Here is a 23382-nt window from a genome sequence, read left to right as displayed (position 1 = left end):
ATGATGTTTCTCTCTCATCCTTGATGTTTCTATCTCTCTATCCCTCTCCCTTCCTCCCTCTCTCTAAAAAATCAATAAAATCTTATTTTAAAAAAAGAAAAAAAAAGAAAGTATCCCTCTGGGAAGAGATTAACCAATGAACTTATATGCATATGGGCATAACCCATGGACACAGACAAGAGTGTGGTGAAGGCCTGGGGTGGGGGGCAGAGGTGGGGTAGAAGGGTCAATGGGGAAAAAAGGGGCATCTGTAATACTTTCAAAAATAAAGATAATTTTTTTTAAAAAGTGTCCCTCTGGTTTTACCTTTGTCACAGGACAAGTGTTTGTTCCTCAAAAATATATTCCCCAGACAGTTTTATTAGCATCAATGCGCTACTTTAAACTAAAAGAAAAATGGATTGACAGCATGAAAGGATGAATAAATATAACATCTATCCACATGAAGATGCTCCAGGGGTTCAGTGGAGAGTGTCCTAGATGTCACCTTCAAGTAGATCAGTTTCTGTGAGTCAGGTCTTCTCCTTTTACCTCCCACATGGCCAACCCTTTATTCCCAGATAGACTATCAATGCTCATTAATTTCCCATTTGTGACTCCTAACATTTAAGCCTTAAATTTTTCCATGACCACCAAGTAAATTATTTTAATAAACAGTTAATTAGGTGATTACAAGTTCTTTTAGCGAAGCTTGCTATTGGTTTCTAGTGAATAAGTCAGTTGACACTTTCAGAGAGTGCCACCCAATACTCATGTGTTCTCATTTAATCCTAACAACCCACTGAAGAGGTGGGGAAACTGAGGATCAGAGAAATGAAGTAACTTGCCCAAGTTTGCATATCCAGTAAGTAGCATGGCCAGGATTTGAACCCTGATATGTCTCCAAACTCCATGCTCAGACAACCCCACAATGCCCACATTCATACAATTGCATCCTATCAAGATTAGAACTCTTGCAAGTCACCCAGTCTAAGCTCCATCCACTGCCAATGTCCTCCAAGGCATGACCTGCCCATGTCAGCGATGCAGAGTCCCTAAGGTGGCCCCTTCCATTGTGAGGCAACCCTATGGCTTCATAAACTTCTTACATGGACTATCTTGTAAATCTGCTTCACTGGCCTGAGGTCCTTCTTCCCTTTGGGCTCCGAAGCACGGAACTTTGGAGATAGCAGAGTGCCCATCCTTAGAGTAAACACCCCCTGCTCCTCCGCCTATTCCCCACTTATGTTGATCACCAGCCCTACCCCATCCTTCTAGGGACCTCTGAGCACAATCACTGCCAACGACATATCTGGGGCCTGGAACTGAGCATAACATTCCAGGATGGACAGGCCAGTGCAAAGTAGTGCTAGATTATCATTGCCTTAACTGTAAGCACCATTCTTCCATGTATTATTTTTGGAGGGCATGGGGAGTGGGAAGAGCAATGTTTCTCTGCTCAAGAGCCTATGTGACTCCTTGGTGCAAAAAAAAAAAAAAAAAGTGTTTCAAAAATTGATTTTTCTGAAACACCAGTATCCTAGAATAAGTGAATAAGTGCTTTTTAATAATAAAAAATATCTGTGACTCTGTAAGCTTGGAATATACTGCTAACTATTAGTAAATCTTTATTGAGTACCTACTGTGTGCCAGGTACTGTTCTAGTCACTAGATATAGATCCATGAACAAAACACGCCAAATTCAATGAAGTACAATGAATGCGTGAAGATCTTTTAGGAGAAACTAGATACATAGTCCAAAAGGCCCAAGTAGGCTTTTTGCATCCCAGGGAGCTTTTCCCAGGATTCTGTGACCTAGAACATCAAAAGGACACCCTACCCTTTGCCCCCTGGTAAAGAGCTGCTGACTACTTCCAAACCCAGCTGGCTTCTGTTTACAACCCAACATAACTCTTTCATTTCAGCCCTTTTCATTGAACCTGGTACTTGCAGGCAAGAGAGCACAAAAATGGCATGAAAAGCATCAGCTGGACCTGTGCCCGCACTCAAAAACTCCTCCAGGCTCCCCTCCTCCCCACCACCAACTTCAGATCCCCGCTCATCACTCCCCCAATTTCTTCACCCGTTTGGCCCTCATGTTCCACTGGGTCACTCTGCGACTTAATGGTTCAGTTGGGACACTGGCCCCAGCTTGAACCACCACCTGCCCCTATATGTGACTGTCAGCATTTGCTCGTCAGCTCGAAATGCTGGGCCCAGCACCCCAGCCCTGACCCTTTCTTCCCCTGGTCCCAGACTCTCAAGACAGGGAGAGTGGCCTTCTCAGGCCCTTCGGGGTTGGAAGGGTGAGAATGCATGGGGCCCGCTGCGCTGCCCGGCAGGTGAGCCGGGCAGAAGGACCCAACCTCGTGCGAAACGAGCCAGACATGAGAAAGAAAGAAAGAAAGCAGAGTCCGGCCTCGGTGGAGAGGCTGAGTTTGGAGGAAAGCCTACATGGAAAGAGATTTGTTATTTGTGGAAGGCTTTTATTTGGTGGTGGGAAAAGAATGGCAACTATGTAACACAATATTTCTGTAACTATAAATAGCACGTAAATACCTTTCATAATGAAAACCTTATGGAATCTGCTTCTCTGGAAGGCTTTTAAAATACGAAAAGGCAAGAGAGCGAAATAACATGTACTTAACCCAGACTATGTGTTAAGCATTTTCCATATGTTGTTTGCTTAGTTCTCTCACTTTCCTTCTGGGGAAGAGTTGCGCTTGATTGATTTATTTATTTGTTAAATATGGGACGCTTCGCGGATTTGCGTGTCATCCTTGTGCGGGGGGGCGGGGGGTCCGCTCCAGAACCCTCACCCTTTTTTTTTTTTAATATGTTTTTATTGATTTCAGAGAGAAGAAGGGAGAGGTAGAGAGAGAAACATCAATGATGAGAGAGAGTCACTGATGGCGCTGCCTCCTGCACGCCCCCTACTGGAGACGGAGCCGGCAACCCGGGCATGAGCCCCACCAGGAACTGAACCACGACCTCCTGGATCATAGATCAACGCCGGCCAGGCAACCCTCACTCTTTCCGGAATCAGGCTTGAGCCTGCCTAGAGGCCGGGCTGGACAACATAATCTTTCTAGATTCTTCTCTATTGTCAGGCTTTCCAGGATCAGTTTGTTTTCTTCAGGTGCTTTCCGTCTTTCAGGACAATAAAAATCCAGTGTGTGTACTGTGAACAGTAATTCAGCAGAGAAGATTTAGGGCAGTGGGAGCAATTCTGAAAGTGCAATAGAGCAATGTCAGGCTCCGCCACTGCCTTGCTGTGTGACCTCAGGTAAGTCTCTCCTCTCTCTGGGTTGCAGTGTTTCCCTCTGGAAAGTGCAGGGTTGAGTTAACTGCTTGAGAAGCCCCTGCTCAGCCCTGACAGTCCTGTCTTTGTGTGTTGGAGTTCATGTGGGTGGTCTAAGGAGGATGTCCCCCAAGAAAGACCACTTCGGAGCTTCCCCTGGCCTGCTCCAGTTTCTCTGCCCACCCCTGCCCCACCCCGGCAGCCCAGCCTGCACTCACCTGCACCTCCCTGGTCAGGGCCAGCTCTAGCAGCTGCCCGAAGTGCTGGCCCAGTGTGCTCAGGGTCTCACTCACGCAGGCCTTCATCGACTTCAGCACATGCTCATTCTCAACCTGGAGGCACCTGGGGAAAATACAACATTTTTTATTTCCAGTGGGTGGGCCACTGTAAGGGGCAGGCGGTCAACCCAGAGCACTGCAGGGGCCAGATATGGGCCAGCTGCAGCCTGGTGGTGGCACAACTGCCTGGGGAAAACACATCAGTTCCTGGGGGGTCTAAGATGGAATATTCATTCCATAGATGGCTTGTCCCTAGGCCTCCTAGTGTTCAGATAAGTGCTGGCCTGAGATGGGAGATCATAGTCCATTGTCACTAGGAAGAAAGGCCACCAGAAAGCATCCAGATCCTACCTCTTGGCTTCTCCCTGGGAAAATCTGCCATCACTGCAGCCAGGGTCTGCGGAAGGGGGATGGGAGCTGCAGCAAAGGGGTGCCAGCTTTGCCTGTGCTCACTCTGGGGATATATGGCAATGCTCTTTCAGGAAGCACTGCCTATAATGTGCAAAAAGCAGCCTTGAGGATTTTCACCCCAAACAGGAAAAGCTTCTGGGGATCAGGCTCAAATGTATCCCTAGGGCCTGAGAATGTTCCACACCAGAAGGCCAAAGACCTCATGGGGGCCTGAGGATGCCCAGTTCCAGGATTTTCTTCCAGGGCATGGGGGCTGGAAGGGGTCAGGTAGAGTGCCAACATATAACTGGGTGTGTGTTCACATGACATTGAGTGTGTGTATGTGTCTGAGTGTAAATAATGTATGTATATGTGTGTGAGATACAAAGGTGAGTGTATTTCTGTGATTGCACAAGTGTATGTTTATGTATCTGCATATGAGCAAGTGAGTGTCTGTGAAATTTTTGTCTGTGTGTATGTGAGTAGGAGGGTGTGAGTGTCTGCTTTCACCTTGCCTTGACTTAGGGGGTCAGTGGGTCTTCCCAAAAGCTGTGGGAAACCTATTCCTTATTAGCCACCCTCAAGAATCCTTTCTTCCCATGCCCAGGCCTCTCCTCTGCCTTTTACATTCTCCCTAGGGCCTGAAAATGGGACAGAAAATCCCAAGGGAATTTTTCAATGTTGTTGATAAAAATCAGCAAAAGGAAATTCCCAGATCACCACCAGCTCCTCCCCCCTCTCACTCCCTCTCTCCCCCTTCCACTGTCTGAGGACAGGTCTGCAAACCCTGTCCAGGCTTTTCCAGTATCCAAATTTACCTCTCTGTGACTGCTGAGAGCTCTGAGCATTTCTCCATTAGCAGCTTCTCAACCTGTAGAAAAATAGATCGATTTTGTTGGATTCAATAAGCATTGATTGAGAACCAACTGCTGCACTGGGCCTTCTGGGGCATAAAGATGAAGAAAGAAATCTGATTTGGGAAACAGGCACATAAACTATAACACAGTGTGATGTGACAAAAGAGATCATCATCAGCTGCTTGGGGAGCTCAGAAAAAGAAAACTGAGCAATTAGTTATACCTGAGAATCTAGGAAGCTTCAGAGAGGAAGGGGCATTTGAGTTGGGCTTCAAAGCACGAATAGAAGTTTACTGTCTACAAAGCGAAGTAAGGAGAAGGGTAAAGCACTAAGGTGGAAAGTAAATGCCAGAGGAAAGAGAAATAATAGGGGGCGGGGGTTTCAATGGTTCGCTTTGGGCTTGGAGAAGATTGAAAGTCATGGGCTTTGGAATCAGAAAAACTTAGGTTGAATTCTGCTTACACCATTTACTGCATAACTTTGGACAAGTTACTTAGGTTCTCTGAGTTTCTGTTTCCTCATCTATAAAGTCAGGATGATAATACATACTAGCTAATATTTTTAATGAACTGTTTTTAATGTTCTACATGTAATAACTCAGTCCTGTGAAATAAATATGATTATTGTACTGATTAGGACGATAGAACTGGGCACAGAGAAGTGAAGTAACTTGCCAATGTCAAACAGCAGAGCTGACATTTCAACCCAGGTAGTCTGGCATTAAAGTGGGTACCCTTAGCCATTGCACAGCCCCTCATAGTGGTTATATCTGCTTCAGAGGTTGTGTAGATTAAATGAGATGTATGTGAAAAGGCCTAGCACACAGAGCACATACTCAGTAAACGCCCTTACTGTCTTCCCTGCTTTACTGGAGGAGGAAGGAGGTCCCTGGGGCCAGAAGAGTTCAGATACCACACAATCTAGACCCATTCTTCTAGAAGGCATACCCCCCCACCCCCCACCCAACCCAGGGCAACTGACCTGGCCCATCTCCTGTGAGGAGCTCCTGCTGACAGCACTGTACTCACTGACCATGGAGCGGGCGTGGCAGGTCAGGCGCACGCTCATGCTATGGACGCGCGCCCAGCGGTCCTGGGCCAGCTTCTGCCCAATCCTGCGCAGCTCCGTGCTGATGACCCAGCCCCGCTTGAGCAGCAGCTGCAGGGGATCTCCGGGGCCCGGGGCGCCCGCCAGGATGAGGTCACCTTGTGCGTCTTCCTCCAGGCTGATGGGCTTTGCCTGAAGGACACACATGCACTCGCACTCGGTCATGAGCTTCAGGTCCTCCATCCAGCGCTGGACCGAGTCCACCTGCATCAGGTGCAGCCTGCAGCCAGGGAACAGGGCCATGGCGGCTGTCAACAGTATACAGTTTCCAAAGGTTTCAGTCCCAGCCACCTGCTGTCCACTGAACATCTATGTGCTCATCACTGTTTCCCATTCAGTTACCTTAATCCTCTCATTTCTATTATGTCCATCTTACAGGTAATGAGACTGAGGCACAGTAGTTTTGGGGGAAGATGACCAGCCACAGGCAATAAGTCTGCAGAGCAGCACATGATCTTTGCAATAAAAGGAAACTGGAAATAGTATAAATATCAAATATTAGTTAAGTGAGCTATAGTACAGCCACTTGGCTATAGAGTATGCACTTATTTAAAATAATGCTTTCCAAAAGTTTAGAGCAAAGAAAAATGTGTGCACTAATGAAGCGGGGAAAGCAGTACGCAAGACCGTAAACACGCAATTATTATAGTTATGTTTAAAAAACTATGTCTGGAAAAATTGTTTGAAGAAAAGATTAAAATGCTAACGGTTCTTTATGGGTGGTGATACTAAGGCTTTTATTTTTTTCAACTTTTCCCTAATTTCTCAATTTTCTATCATTAGCATGTATACCGCTTTTTTAATGGAACAAAATTAACTCTATTTAGTATAACAGCATGAGAATATAGATGAGTTCCCAAGATCTTTATTGAATATAATTCACTCTGAAACTCACTTAGTCAAATAAAGTTCAGTAATAACATCATTAATGAAGCATTGAACATTTGTCGAGTGCCTCACATTTAATATCATATAAATGCCAGGCACTGCGGGAAAATGGAGATGATCATGCCAAGCCTCCACTCTCGGGGAGCTTTTGATCTGCCTAAAGAATCAAGACAAAGTAGGGAGGAATTTTTAAATGACAGATTTCCACATCATTTGAAGATTACGCCAGAAGACGTGCGCAGTTAATCGTTAAGGCTGGGCTCAAGTCCCTTTGTCTTTGGCTTGCAACAGTCCTCTAACTAGTATTTTTGTCGCTAATCTTGCCTGCTTCAAGCCATTCCCCGCCTGCCTCCAGCTTTCACTCATTCTAAAGATATGTATTTGGTGCCTACTGTGGGCCAAGTATTGTTCAAAGCCCCGGGCTGTAATGGCAAACAAGTAGATAAAAATCACTTCCCTTGTGAAGCTTATATTCAAGTGAGGTGACAGTCAAAGTTCAAAGTAATTTTCAAAATAAATAAGCAATGCATGTAATGTGTTGGAGGTGGTATGTGCTATGAAGGACAAGAGAACAGGAAAGAATACTGGTGGAAGGGGCAGCAGGCATAACAATTTAAAATAAGTGGCTTAGGCCTGGCCAGTGTGACTCAGTATTTAGAGCGTCAGTCCGTGCACCAAAGGGTTTCGAGTTCGATTTGCCATCATGGGCACATACCCAGGTTGCAGGTTTGATCCCCAGTGCTGGTCGGGGCCCGTGCAGGAGGCAACCAGTCGATGTGTCTCTTTCACACTGATGTTTCTCTCTCTCTCTCTCCCTCCCTCCACTCTCTCTAAAAATCAATGGAAAAAATATCCTCAGGTGAGGATTAACAAAAAAATTTTTTTAATAAAAAATATTAAGTGGATCAGAGAAGTCTCACTGGAAAGGAACATTTGAGCCAAGACTTGAAGGATATGAGGGAGTGAGCTACATGGATATCTGGGGGCAAGTTGTTTTAGGGAGAGAGAACAGCAAGTGCAAAGGCTCTGGGGCGTCCTTGAGATGTGTGAGGAATAGCAAGGATGCCAGAGTTGGCCAGGAAGAGAGAGGGATGGAGGACATGAGGTGAGAGAGGTGGAAGGGGGGAGCAGCTCCTGTACGGCTGTGTAGGACATGGTGAGGATGTGGATTTTATTCTGAGTCAGGACAGCATGTAAAGGGCACTGAGGAGGCCAGCTAGGTGAGGCAAATGCACCCAGCAGAACTAAAATTATAAAAGCATGCTCCAATTATTGTGATTAAATCATGCCTTCATATTTACTGTTATTTATTGAGGATGAGTGGGACTTTCTGAACAATGTAACTGTTTGACTACTAGGATTTTAAATGTAATTTTTAACCACAAAGTTTATAATGTTTAACCATGGGAATTGTACACTTGGTTTCTTATAGCAACTTGCCTTTTAATTTGTTAAAAACAAAAACTCACCAATGACCTTTTTTTCTCACTCTCCCTTCATAAAAATAGCTATTATATATATATATCACACACATACACACATATATATAATGAAAGAGAGTCACCTGAAATCACAGTGCCCTGCTGCCCATTCCATCTTTATGAACACACATTTAATTTTACATTAGTGGGAATATATGTATTGCTGTCCCCTGTATGCCCCCCACGATTGTCCCCTGCATGAGTCAAAATTCATGAGACTAAGATTGGGGGCTTCCGAGATCTAACACCAGCCTCCCTTCCCACACCTCTCCCTTTTCCATCTTCTTGCATCTCTTAGCACCCTTACCGAAAACGCACACTACACTCCAGGCACACTCAACTTCCCTATTTCCCAACCATACCACTCTCTTTTACAAAGCCCTATGGCCTTGCACGGACAGTTCTCTCCAACAGGAATCCCTTTCCTTCCTCTCTACCTGGCAAGCTCCTACTCACCCTGCAAGACCCAGCTCTAATGTTACTTTCTTTGAAAAGCTTCAGCCAGAGCTCATCGGCTGCTCCCAGGGCCCCCATAACTCTTCATGCATCCTCCATTGGAGCACTAATAACATTCTATTGTAATTGGTGTTTGTCTGAAATTCTCCAAGTCCTATGAGGGACATTGCCTCGTACCTGGTTTATTACCAGTGCGCGACATATACCAGCCACTCAGTAACTGTACATCAGCAGAATGCAGGCATTTCATGCTCCCCCCTGCAGAAGACTCCCTCTGCCTCCATCACTCAGGCTACCCAGAGAGTGCCCCAGGACCACAGGATTCGACAGGGGATATAGAAGATGGAAAAACATATGATCCTCATGTTCTAGAGATAGAGAACTGGAGACAAACTGATCTCGGGGTTCTAAAAGGCAACAAATGAACTAATCACTCACTCATTGACTCATTCACACCAGAAACACTTCGCAGCAGACATCTGTGTCCTTGGCTTCCCATCACCCTTCTTCCTTCTTCTGTCAACAGCAAAGACAAGTTGCATTTAGCTGCCTCCTGGGGTGGCAACCTGGGCTTCAGCTTTTCCCTCCTCTTTGGGAGAGGTCTCTCCTTCCAAATATAGGAATGGTCCCCCAGTGGGCCTGTCTGTGTTGTGAAAATGTCCCCAGCCAAAGCTGCTGGCTGATGTATGGGTGGGCTCCGGAACCAAGATGCACTCATCCAGTTCCCTCCCCGCAAACTGTAAAACTTCAGAACGGAGTTACAGAGACTGGAGCTGTTGAACGTGGGTCACATTCACGACAGTAGCTTCAATTAGGGGCTAAAGAATATGTCCAGAGTTCATTGTTATTGCCTGTAATGAATAGAACTTTTTCTAAAACACAAGGACACAAATAACTGAGCAGAGTTGAGTGAGAGCCATCCCTTAGAGAAAGGTTTTCTGGAAATTCAAGGAAGGGAGCTGTCCTGACCATTAGGGGACAGGGTAAAGTGCTTGGAGAAGGTGGCTTTGGAGCTGAGTAGGGTTTGGACACATGAAGACATTGAGACATATTCCAGGCTGGGGCAGACAACAGGACAGTGAGTAGGTCAGCTGGGCTGAGTTTTACATTAAGGAAAAGAGGGAGCAGTGAGAGGGAAAGCAGGAGAGGTGGCCCAGGACCCAGATCTTGAGAAGCTTTGAGAGCCAGAGTTGGGGTTTGTGCTGAAAGTTCTGAGACATTACTGAAAATGGACAGGGAAAGGAAATAGAGGTAGGGACCAGTGGGGTTGAAAGACTGCTAGATCACAGCACCTGACACAAAGGAAACCTGTGGTACCAAGTGGGTTCTCAGCACGATTCCCTGTGGAAGAGCTCTGAGGCCCTCAGGTAGGAGACATTCACACCCCCTTCTTTCTGGCCTGGATGGTAAAGGGCCATGGAAGAGCCAGGAAGTGAGAATATAAAAATAGCTGTGGGACATTTACACCGTGGAATACTATGCAGCTGTAAAAAAGGAGGATCTCTTATTCTTCGGGACAGCATGGAGGGACCTGGAGATATTATGCTAAGTGAAATAAGCCAGTCAGAGAAAAAGTATCCCATGATCTCACTCATATGTGGAATCTAATGAACAAAATAAACTGATGAACAAAATAGATCCAGGGACATAGAAGCATGCAACAGACTGAGGGATCTCAGAGGGAAGGTGGGGGTGGAGTGGGAGAGATTAATTGAAGAACTTATATGCATAAATGGGCTGTCCCATCTTTAAAAAATACAGGGTTTGGGGAAGGAGGTGTCTAGATGACAGGCCTGAGGACCTTTCACCCCATCCCCCAGAAAGAACCTCACTTCCTTGCTTCCTTTCCAGCCAGAAGCCCAGGCTGAGACAAGTTGTCTCTCTGGCTTTGCGTCACATGCCCCACAGAAGGGAGACCTAGAGAAACCGAGCGCCAGTGGATGGGCACGTGGAACCTGGCCACAGAGCCAGGAGTGAAGGTTCCTCGAAGAACCCGAAAGTGGAAGAGAAGGGGTCCCCAGGTAGGCTAGGGGACAGAAATTGTTCTCTCAGGGGAAGAAGCTTGGCAAGCCTAGCTGGGTGTATCTTCCCTTTGGCCCCATTATCTGCCCTGGAGCCCACCAATGGCCGAACCCCAGGCAAGGAACCCTGCACCTTCTGTGCTTAGCTATCTCTGGGAGACCTCCCTCTGGCAGAGGCAGGCCCTCAGACCAGCTCGTGATGACCCTGCTCCCTCCCTAAGTGCCTGAGCAGGCCTTGAACTGTAGCTCCCTTGGGATCCCTCGCCCCAGAGATGTAATTACTGCTCTCGGGCCGCACCCACTCCTGGCTGCCCGGTGTCAGGAGCCACTTCCAGGGTGACCGCCTCAGAAACGAGGACAGGACAGCGGGCGCCTGTGGGGAAAGAGGAATCTGGTTTCCTTTAAGAATGAGCTTAAAATAACTTCTGTTTAGAGAGCTTGTTTAAACAGATACCTCCTCCTCCCCAAGTAGGTTAAACACAGAGAAGACTAAACCGAGCAGATAAGTAAAGCTGTGGATCCCACCTCCTCTTAACCCCCTCAGTGGCTAGTCCCCAGCTCCTGGCAAGCAGGCACACACGCCCCAAGGCCGACTCTGACAAAGACAAGAGAGGACGCCAGGGGCTCCCAGCCGGCCAGCAGGTGGAAGGCAAAATGGATTGGCTGCCCGAGGCGTCGATAGGCCTCCCATCCAGCCTGACTTCTCCCAGCATGTTTTGCACCCAAACTGCCCAAGTTACAACTAAACCATTAAGACAGTGACAGAGCTGTGTTTAGCTTGAAAAAAAAAAAAATGAAGAATAGGAGGAAAAGCAGTTCTGAAGTCACAGGAAAAGGGAAAGTAGACAAAAGCCACCAATAATAATAACTAATTTTTATTGGACTCTCACAGTGCCCCAAAGTCTGTGCACTCATCAAGCATTATTTTATTCTCACAATAACCTCATTAAGTGCACACTGCCATTGGCTCCATTTTACAGATGAAAACGTGAAGGTACGGAAGACTTACATGACTTAAGAGAGCCAGAACTCCATGCCAGCAGCCTGATTCCAAAGACTGAGCCCCTACTGATCACGCCAGTTTCTCCACCTGCCTTGCTCCTCCAGCAGACTTGGAGATCCCCTCAGTGACAGGCACCGTCTGATTTATCTCAGCATCGCCAGCACTCAGTGCGGAGTCTGACACATAGTAGGCAGCAATAAATATTTCATTGAATCAAGTAAACCAGAGACTGCCTGGGAACATCAAACAGCGTCGTAAGCCTCGCTCCACCAGCTGCAGGTGTTTTCTGAACTTGCAGAGTGTTTCTCAGGATGAGCATGAGAGCCCTGGCCTGGCACACGGGAGCCCCCCGAACTCCCTCCCTCCTCTGCTGGAACTACATTTCAGGATTTTCAGATTCTGTCTTTGGCTGGGATCTCAGGCCAAATATAGGTGAGTTCCCTGCACTGTGGTAAAAAGTTTGAGAGTCAGACAAGTAACTAACTAGGTCCCACAAAAGACAATAATAAAAAATTTTGTTTTAAATAGAAATACCTGAAGCAGGCATCAGTAGAACCAGAATTACCTTTTATACAAATAGTTTTGCAAACATTCCTATACTCCACTAAAGCAGGGCCCTGGCTGGGTAGAGCTCGGACCCTGAGCAATCCCTGTCCCAGCTCTCAGAACTTACAGGTAAATGGTTTCCGGTGAAGTGTGTGTGTATATACTCAAGCCCCAGGGAAGTGGCTGAGGGGAGATCTGAGCTCTTAGGGGAAGTGTCTGTCCCCACGTGATACAGTAACAGACATACGATATTCTCAACCGGTTCGATAAGGTTTAAAACATTAAGCAGTGTCTCTCAGTCAATCCCTGATCGACCTGATTTCATGAAGCATGTTTGATGCTAATCATGTGCCAGGCCTTGTGCTGGTGATCACTGCCTGCCCTTGGAAAGCTCGCACGCTCTAGAAAAGACAGACATTTAAAAATGTAGCCCAACCTCACTCTCATGCCAAAATGATGTGCCGTAAGTCTCAAGTATTTCCAGGAGTCCCCAGAGTTCATCTCAGACATATCGCACTCCCCCCCCCACAAAAAAAAAAGACTAATTCAGGCAGCCACCAGGTGGCACTGGGTGATTCTGTCATCCCTTCTTCCTTTTGCGCCTTGCACTGGGCATTATTCTAGCTGCGGGTCCCGCCAGGCCCACCCGGCACAGCCACCTTCCCTCCTGGGCAGTGGCACGCTGTCTGGGCTCCACTGGTCATCTCCGGCTGTCACAGTCACCATTTCTTACCTGTACATTCGCTCAGAACAACCATCCCTGACAGGCAGTGTTATATGTGTTAGTGATTATTCAAGCATCATAATTAAGAAAGCTGTATCATCAGAGCTTAGTTACTTAAAAGTAAGAGAAATAAGAAAAAATCGAGAAAGGTGACAGTGGTGGCATCATAGTTTTTTTAACCTCTTCAGATCCCCACATAAAACCTGACAGAGCAATTAGGTACCAACACGGAAACCCCACGGATAGCATTTACAAGAAAACGAGATGTTCAGACATCCCCACAAACCTCGAATGCAGGCAGGTGAAGACAAGCTACCTAGAGCTACAGGACCTGCCTGGTGTCATCTGTAGGCGAGAAAGAGGAAGGAAGCAATACGGTGGCACCTGAGGACTATGAGAAAGGAGAACCCCAAAGTAGCCACTGGGTGCTGACTGGGAAGCACCGCAGGACAATTTGAGAGCCGTAACTGAAACTCCGAGGGTTGTCTCTCCGGTATCAGGTGAGTGCAAGGCACCGACTGTGAACTCTCAAAGCCCGTCCAACAGGAACCTCCTCTCCAACAAAGCGCCACACTGAGAAGAAACTTCTGGGGGTAGAATGGGAAGCGAGCAGGGCGGGGAGGCTCGTTTGGGCAGCGTGGGGGGGGGGGGGCGCGAGGCACACTCAGAAGGCAGAGCACCGTGATTTTGAACCCTACACAACAAGAGATGATGAAGCTCTGTGTGCTTAGAACAGCTTTGAACCCTGCCTCCCCCGAAATGTTCACAGTGATTGCAACGGCCCTGGAGAATAATTATTCCAGAATAATTAAAACCAGAATGATAAAATCAACAGGGCTCCGATACTGACTCACCCTGTGATGAGTAACTCGAGATAATCAAAGATGTGACGCAGATTTTTTTACTTGAGTTACTGAGAGAGTTGGAGAAACAGGTTCAGAAGGCAAGAAGATGAGTTCGGTTTGACAGGCTAAGTCTAACGGGACCGCTGTCTCCTCCTTTGAAGATGTCCAGCCCCTCTCACAGGCCGGACCCCCCCAAAACGCTGCATTCCAAAAGCTGCTGGGCACTCCCAGCATCCGTGCAGAAAATGCAGCCTCCGTGCTCTCACCAGTCCCACCCTGAACAGTCATTCACTCGATAAATATTCCCTTGGTGCCTACTACGTGCCAGAAACCGTCCTAGCTGCTTGGGGTACACTGGCAAACAAACAAACGACAACAAAAATCCCTGCCCCGTGAAGGGTACGTTATAGCAAGGGAAACAGACCATAATAAACTTAAAAGTATGTAGTATGTTACAAGCTGGTAATTCCTATTAAAGAGTAGAATCAGAATAAGTGGGGACAAGACTGTCCCTGTAGGAGGCAGGGAGGTAATTGCCATTTTAAATAAGTGGTCAGGTGGGGCTCTTTAGGAACGTAAGACTTGAGCAAACAGTTCAGAAAGGTTAGAGAATCAACTAAGTTGAAATGTGGGCACTGAGCATTCCGGAGGGGGAACAGACAGTGCAAAGGCCCTGGGGAAGTATGCCTGGTTTGCTCGAGAAACAGTCCGGAGATAGGTAAGTGGGCTAGAGGGCAGGGAGCGAGGGAAAGATTAGAGGAAGTGCACTCGGAGAAGGGACTAGGTAGGGCTAGATCACATAGGACCTTGGAAGCCATTGCAAGCACTCTGGGTTTCACACTAAATAAACAGGAGAATTCTTTCTGAGTTATCTCAGGAATCTTGTCATCGGATGTCAGCTGGGTCCCCCTTGACCCTACACCTCTCCCCAACCCAACCTGGCAGGCTCTGTCACTAAGAACTTTCTAAAAACAACACAGATTAATTTAGCATGCCTTAACCTCTGTGATGCAGTGAATTATAAACTGTTTACCAAACAGTTAACTTAAGCATAATTATTTATGCAACAAGCTATAAATAATTTACAGTGTGGTTGGGGTATTAACTTCCAGCCCCTCCTCACGAAGGCCCTGGTGAAGCCCCAGCCGGTTGTAACTCAAGGAAGTGTTGCTTCTCTGATCTGGTTTAAATCTCCCACTGTTTTCATGAGCCTGCTTCTGCTCCGCTTCTGAATCCCATGCTGAGCTGCCCTGGCACAGGCCTTTCTGTGCATTGGAGCTTTTGTGTAAGGAGCAGACCCTAGTCCATCCCTAACTCCAAGTTCACACTTTACGTGTAGAACCTTCTCGGTGTACAGCTCACAGCAGTCCTGTTTCTAACTTGCAGCTTATCCATCTGTGCAATGCCAGAACCAGGAAGGAGAGAAAGCCTTCAGTGGACTCTACAAAATGCCTCCTGCATCCACCTATCACCCTGGGGTTGGCCTCTTTCCCTCTGTGGTCCTGTATTCTCTGCCATCTCCTGCACTGACCCTCTGCTCCAAGCTGTAGCACTAGAAAGAGTTTTCAGATTGTTACCCAGAAATCCCCAATCTACCACGGTAGGAGGTGGATCCTACATTTCAGATGTCCCCAGGAATGCTGGGGAAGGGGCAGTGGGGGCTACCATATACCTCAAAGCTAATAACTGGGGGTAATTTGTGAAGGGGCACAGATAATGTCACTTTGCCCCATCCATTTCTCTAGGTCGAGGCCTTCCATCAATCTACAGAAGGGCTTGAAGGTAGGCAAGAGGTTTAACCACTCTAAAAATTCAATCAGAAAAAGCTAGCATATTTCCAAGCTTGCTATACAGAAAACCTTACTGAGTGCTTTCTGTATGCTGGGCACATAGCAAACGTTTGCATACACAATATCTAGCTTGTATTCACAGCAGGACTATTTGTTATCCTCATTTTACAGAGGAGGAAAAACTGAACCTCAGAAAGTGCCTAGAGCTAGTCAACAGCAGAACCTAGACTTCAATCCAGGTCTGCCTGACCCCAAAGCCCTGGCCACCTCCCCTGTCGGTCCAGCACCCTGATAGTGCAGGTTGTTGTTTATTTCAGAAAAATCAAGGAACATGAATTTGGCTCCAGGTAACTGTTTCCAGTCCAATGAGCCAGTGCAAGTGCGTGCATTCGACAACTGCCTCCTCTCGATGACTCAGAGCTCATCATCTCACTCTGTCAAACCCTGGCATTTCGAATGCCCTCAGAGAGAGCGGGGGCACTGTGAACATTTCCTAGCCTCTATTAGCGCAGGCACGACTCATTTTCAACAGCTGAAAAGGATCCATGTGTGCGTGTGCATTGCCAATATATGTATGAAAACCAGGCTGACGGTACTAACAGCAAGGACACCTAATGAGGAAGCACCATCTGTCCTCCGCCCACTCCTGCCCCTTAATAGCAGTGCATTCTTCTATGCGACATGTGCCCTCTCTGAGCCACAGTCCCTTACCTGCCTTTTCCCTCACCTCCAACCCACTGTCCCAGCCCCACTTTCAGTCCCTCTGCTGTGACTTCCAGCCTCTCAGACTTGGCTCACACTGATCCCTCTCCCCCATCTCCTCTTCCCCTTGCTGATGCCTGTGTGCCTCAAAATCCCAGCCTAAGTGTCTCTTCTGAAGGAGGCTTCTCTGGCTCCTCCATGAACTTATGTCCCATGTTTCCCGCATGTTTGCGACACCCTGTCTTTCCCCGATCAAGACACTAGTCTCAAATGTTTAACTCTTTGATAAGCAGAGGAGAGCTTGTGTCTGCCGTGTCCTCACTACACACCACCCCTAGCACTGTACCTGATACACTGAAGATGCTCAGTGTATGTTCCTAAAACTGAATTAAGCATCAGATAGGAATGACAAGAATCTGTACTGTTGTGCTGTCTGTCTCACTGGGTTGTTATGAGGGTCAAGGGGGAAAATCATGTAGAAGCATTATCGCTAACATTTATTGAGGCTGGGCCCTGTGCCAACTATCATGTGGTCGGCTTCACATGTATCATCTCATGTAGTTTTCACAATGACCCTGTGAGGAGCATCCTTGTATTATCTTACTTGTGCAAACGAGAAAACTGAAGCTTGGAGATCACCCAGCTTGTGAGTGGCAAAGTCTGGCTCTGAACCCAGCCTGCCGGACTCTGGACCCTATGCTTTTAATGCTACTCCAAGTGCTTTATAAAAGGCTGTGCTCTGTCCAAATGGCATATCAGCACTGCCAGGTAAAATTACAAGTACATTGTCACAGGCACTAAGTCAGCCCTAGCTGCCCTCAACCTCCATGGCTAAGCATGGGACCTGATGTGTAAACTAAAAAAGGGCTTGGCTTTGGCTTTCCTGTTCTGTTCTCCTCCTTCCTTTAAGAAGAGATTTCTTCATTTGCTGAAGTTGAACGTTTAAGAGCACTCACAGATCGAACATGTCAGTTGCCATCCTGATACCTCTGTGTGGTTCTGGAAAATGCAGGTGAGAGTACGGAAGTCACCACTAGAGGGCGGTCAAGAGCCAGTCTACCCAGTCTGCAGAGCTGCATGGACTCCCCACCACCTGGACCCCTTCCTTCACCACACCCTCACTCTAACCTCACGCCTCAGGCTCTGACCAAGGGTTCTCTATTCTCAATTGTGGGAAGACTCCAGGGACAGAAGATCCTTCACGCCATGTTGCACTGGCTGGGCTGCCCTCCAGAAGAGCCCCCAGAGGGCAGAGGCCCGAAGAGGTTGCCTGTCCCACCAGGTTCCACAGTCAGTGCATGGTGGGGCCAGGCCTGGAGCCTTGATGTCCCCGTGTTTTCTGTGCACCTGCTTACCAGCCAGTTCTAGAGCTGAGGACAAAGCTGACCAGGAGAAAATCCCCTGGCTCAGTCAAGAGCCCAATCAGGCAAAAACCAGGAATCCAGTGTGGCGATGACTATAACAGTTGCTGATGTGCTGTGTTCCAGCAGTTAGCCAGGCAGTGTTCGAAGCCCTCTCTCTGTATTATCTCCTTTAGTTCTCCCCACAACCCTGTGAGAAAGACTATTATTACCCCCATTTACAGACCAGGAGACTTCTGTCCAGAGAGGTCACATGGTGAGTAAGTAGTGAAGCCATTATGCAAACTCAGTCTCTAGAGTCCAGCGTCTCTGCTCTGATCAACTGAACACCACATGGCCACCACAAAGCTGTGAGCAGGAATCTGGGATCGCAGGAGACAGGGGGCCTGACTTCGCCTGGGAACATGTACACAAAGGAAATGACATTCACCCAGTTCTTAGAGGAGGAGAGCTGGCCAGGATGACAGGGCAAAAGGATTGCCACATAAATGTGAAAAAGCCTTGAGGTACAAAAATAGCAATATGACAAGAAGTTTCATTGGACTCAAGCAAGCATCAGGGGCCTGTGAGGGAGTGGCCAGGAAGGGGCCTAAAGAGAGAAACAGGGCACCCAGCTGGTGTGTCTCAGTTGGTTGAGTGTCTTCCCATGCACCAGATCACCAGTTCAATTCCTCATCAGGGCACGTGCCCAGGTTGCAGGCTCAATCCCCAGTAGGGGGAATGCAGGAGGCAGTCAATCGATGTTTCTCTGTCATCAATGTTTCTATCTCCCTCTCCCACTCCCTTCCTCCCTCTGAAATCAATAAAATCATATTGAGAGAGAGACACACACACGCAGGAACCAGCTGATCAAAGACCTTGACGTGATTCAGAATTTGAATTTAATCCTGAAGGCAGTTTGGAGCCACTGAAAACATCTTAGAGTAGGGCAGTGACATAATTGTGCAGAGAGTTGGTAGAAAATGAACCAAAGCAGGGTTAGATACTAGATAAGAGGGTGAACTGTTGGGAGATGATGGTTATAAAACAAAGAGAGGACAGAAGCCTGAACAAGGGCAGTGACATAGGACAGGAAGAAGCAGATGACCTGGGAGGGAGATGAGAAAATATGAGGGTGAAACAGAGGAAAACAGTGAGGCTGACTCTTGTGTTTCTTGTCTGGGTGATGGTACTGCCTGGGCTGAGATAGGAAACCCATCCAGGGAGGATCTGGGGCTTTATTTTGCTTGGTTTCAATATGAGGCACTATGACAAGTGGGATATACAAGGCCACAGCAGACGGGGCCCGGCCCTGCAGAGAAGTCCATCAAAGAGACCCCAAACTTTCCTGGGGAGGGGACCAGGCCCGGTGAACCCCGCATGGCCCCACCACTAGCCAGTCCACTCCCAGACTTGGCCACTGTGCCGCCACATAATGAGCTGCTCTTCTCAATTTTAGAGTCTAGGGACTGCGGCTCATTAAGGTTTGGCCTGTGTTAGCGCTGAGCATCCCATAATTGCATAGCTTGCCTGACTCTCTGTCATTAGCTTTCTGATCCTCTGGGTTCCACCTCTCCTACTGGATTTGTTGATTAATCCTAATATACAAAGTCTGGTTAAACTGGGCAGCTCTTGCTGTGCAGTGAGGGCTGCTTGCTGTCCCTGCACCTCGCAACTCCCAGTGGTTCAATTGTCTTAAGCAATGAACTTGAAGGTGCCATCTCACTATGCATGAAATCTTTCCTTTGCAAGTACAGGCAACTGCTCTGATTACTCACACAGAGGAAGGAAATTGAAAATTGAGGTCAAAGCAGATGGACTGGCAATGAATCACATTCCCTTCGTGGAGCCGGTAGGGTTTCCAGCCAAGGCGCTGGAGGGGCCAGGGGCCAGGGGCCAGGACCAGGGTTAGATTTCCTCTGTCTCCACAGTGAACTAGAATCTGAGCCTGATGCTATAAACATTGCCCCCATTCCTAGAGAACAGGGAGGGCATCCCCGACGGTGAGTGGGGCTCACAGGAGCCCTGTGCAGTTCTCAGCAGAGGCCCTGAGAGAAGCAGATGCCTACTCCCCAAGTAACCCCACTCCTTGCTCTCTGATGGCAGCTTTCCTGGAACATCTGGAAGGAGGTGACCAAGCCACAAAATCTGGGCTTTCTGGAGCCTGGCAGATTCTAAACACAAAGCCAGATGTAACCACAATCATCTTCACATACCAGGCTACTGGTCGGATGAATTTTTTGTAAGCTGGAATTATTCAGGGTGGAGTTGGTGTAGGAGAAAGGAGTAGCATAGTATCAGACTAAGAAATTGCAGTATGAAACAATGGGCTCCCTAAAGTGTTTCTAAAGTGAGAGGGAACTAACTACCCACACAGCAAGCAGGGAGGATTATCAACGATAGAGCACCCTTGTGTACCAAGCGCTCCCTTCTTTAGTCCTTACAGCTGTTACACGGTTGGAGATTACCATCCCATTTTACAGATATAGAAACTGAGGCTTAGAAGCATTACATAAGTTGTCCAAATCTCACTGCTAATAGTGATAATAAAACTAACATTATTGAGTGCTTATTACATTCTAGGCACTGTGTTAAGGGCTTGATTCAATCTTGATTACTCACTTAACCTTCAAAACAATTTCACAAGGCTCACATAACTGAGTTTTAACAGGTTAAGTGACTTGACCAAGGTCACTCACTGGATAAGTGGAAATAAGAACCTAGGTAGTCTGAGACCAGAGCCTTGCTCTTGACTATCGTACGAGGCTCTTTGATGTCTTTAGCAATTTAGGTGATATTCAAACCCTCGAATCCACAGCCAGGGCTCTTTCTACTATGCTAGACTGCCCTTACATGACATATCAACAGCCTTTTTACAGTTCGTGATCATTTAGGCTATGGTATGTCAAGTTATTTTTCAAACCCTTGCCTCATTTCTTTCTGGGAGAGAATCGGTTATACATTGTTTCAAGTCAAGACAGAGCCGCTGGCCCACTGGCCCCATCGTCACAGATGTCAGGGAAGCCAGGAAGGCCAGGCACACAGGGTAGGAAGTGACCCTTTCAGGACTCCAGCTGTAAAGAGTTCTCCCCACCCCCTCACTGGCCTTGCTCTGTCTCTGCTTCTGCCCCTAGATTGCCCACTTTGTTTGTCAAAGCCCATCACTGGGGGAAGGAAACAGTGCCTCACCCTTCAGATGCCAAAGGGAACAATGTTTCCCAGCTCAGCACATCCATACCCTGGCCCCCAGCTGCTGGTATCAGTTCCTCATGCCCAGCGAACCCTGGTGGCCTGGCATCTGGTGTTCCCCAAATGTTGGGGGTCAATAGTTTATGGAAACCTATGCCTACACTCTTGTTGGTTTAATCTTTTTTCACTTAGAATGGACTTCAATTGTTCCTTCAGAGTCTAGAATTATGATGTCTCTGCCTTACTCTATCCCACCTGCTGTGGGAAGTGGTGAATTCTCTATAAAGGAGCACTTTACCATGCCGAGAACACTTTTTGATGGCCCCCAAACCTTACTAGGCACCCCAGTGTGTCAGGTACTGGGCTGTGTGAAAGGGCAGGGCCTTCTATTGCACAGTGACATCCTCTCCACCCAGCACAGCACCTGCATTTCATAGGCACTCGATGAGCACTGAATGAATAAATGAATGAATGAATGACTGCAAAGAAGCAGTTATGGCTCCCTGTGCTTCACAGGGCACTTGGAGGTACGCGGAAAGAATTGTGGAAGCACAGGGAAGGGAGGCTTAGCCCAAGCTTGACTCTCTGAGAAAGCCCCTAGGCCAGCACTGAAGGATGCCTTCAAGTCCTCCCGCAGATGAAGCAGAGGGTTACAGACAGAAGAAACAGCATGTGCAAAGGAGTGAAAGCATCGCACCACATGCTGAGAAAATGGCAAGATGCTAAGTATGGGGGGGGGGGGGGGTGAAGTCAAAAGCAAGGGCTTGAAATCATGAAGCATGTGGGAGTGCTGGGATTTAGAAATTTATCTGTATTGTATCCCATCAAAGTAGGGCAACCTATACCCCCCCCCCCCCATAGAACACTTCTGAATATACCCAAGGCTTCTATAAAACCTGAACAGGGCACAGCCCTGGAAGGGGCTGGAAGGGGCTCCCACTCTGGTATGTCTTACAATTTCCATCCCAGCTCCAAGGCAAACACTAGACCTCTGTGCAAGTCATAGGAAGGAATAGAAGACCTTGTTTGGGTCAATGGATTGCTTTCCCAGCCCTGAGGCACTAAAGTGAGATTTATTTTTTCCAGAAAAGAGAACAGACTATCCAAAACTCACCCACAGATTCCTAGACTATAAAGCCGGAAGGGTCCCTGGGGAAGCTTTGCCCCTCCTCATCCTCACATGAAGAAACTAAAGCTCAGAGAGGGGGAAATTGCCTGATGACACACAGCAGGTTAGTGAAAAGCAGGTGCAGGGAGGGAGGGCTGGTCAGACTTTGGCTCCTAGCCCATGCTCCCCACTGCATTCTATTCTCCTGCAAGAGGTTCAATGATAAAACTGCAGACTTTTTTCCCCAGTGAATTTAAAACTAAAGACTAAAAGTATTTCTGAATCACTATTCTTTAGGGAAAAAAAAATGTCTCTCCAGCTCTCTGACTCCATCAACCAATTAAACCTTTGGCTTTCACTCAGAAAGAGTATTGAAATTAATGAAGATAAAACTCTAGCTTACTCTTTCCCTCTAAGCAGCAGTTTTCTACCAAAAAGAATGAGAATAGCTTGCTGGAAATAGGTATATTTTGGAGAAAGAAACAAAATCTAAGTTATTTAAATCTCACAGTCACCTGAGACTCCTCAGCCATGTGTCATTCATTCATCAAACATTTATTAAACACTTATTCATTCAACCACTTATTGAGTTTCTACTGTGTGCATTCTAATCACAGGAGCACAGACATGAATCAGAAACAAATTCAGCCCTCAGGACATTTATTATTGAGTAGGAAGGATGATATTTACATAAATCATTATTGTACTACTCAGGGCCTGGTCGAAAGTAAGTTCTTTGTCCAAAGTAAATCTCACTTGAATGAATGAGTGAATGCATGAAATGGCATCTATTTCAGATCATCATACGGGGGCTTGGACACAGAGCTCCTGGGACTTACTGAAGTCTCGGTGGGGGAATGAGCTTAAGAAGCACAGCCCAGAGAAGGCAGGACTCCACAATGGGCAGGAGGGCGCCTGAAGAGCATTTTGGCAGCTCCATCCCCTTCTCTGGGCCTCAGTTTCCCCATCTTATCAGGAAGGGATGACACAGGTGAGCTCTGAGGACCATCCAGCAACTGCATTCCATGCTTCTATGATCCCAGTTCCCAGCACTGTCTGGGAATTTAAATCTAACCTCTCTTCTTAAAATAACTGTTGAATGACTGTCCCTCTGCCTTCACAAGGTCACGCCCTCTGTTTCTGCGGATTTCTCTTGGGAGATGTTGAGAAGGGAGGGAATTTGATTCTAACTTTGATTGGCCTTCCTTTTGGTTTAAACAACAGGAAAATATCGAATTATCCCATTGACAATTACAGTCTGCACATTTCACCGCAGGCACAGAAATCAGCCCGGCAGCAGAAAAACAGCCACAGACCAGGGGCACACACATGCAAGCCATTATCTGCTTGGAGACAGGCTGGCCTGTGACAGTCCC

At 47.3% G+C, this 23382-nt stretch overlaps 1 protein-coding gene across 1 annotated transcript in view; it reads right to left on the bottom strand.

The window, feature by feature from the left end:
• The window catches only part of INSC (INSC spindle orientation adaptor protein), a 112107-nt gene that overhangs the window by 54149 nt on the left and 34576 nt on the right, over positions 1–23382 (bottom strand). The window contains exons 3-5 of the mRNA XM_081154260.1: positions 5788–6133; positions 4767–4819; positions 3499–3622 (exon numbers count right to left, since the gene is read on the bottom strand). Of these exons, the coding sequence (XP_081010386.1) occupies positions 3499–3622; positions 4767–4819; positions 5788–6133 (523 nt within the window). The remainder of the gene's footprint in view (positions 1–3498; positions 3623–4766; positions 4820–5787; positions 6134–23382) is intronic.

The sequence above is a fragment of the Miniopterus schreibersii genome (assembly GCF_964146895.1).
Source record: "Miniopterus schreibersii genome assembly, chromosome: 12".
In the NCBI taxonomy this organism is placed as follows: domain Eukaryota; kingdom Metazoa; phylum Chordata; class Mammalia; order Chiroptera; family Miniopteridae; genus Miniopterus; species Miniopterus schreibersii.
Note: the sequence above shows the minus strand (reverse complement) of the source record. Positions and strands in the feature narration are given on the sequence as shown.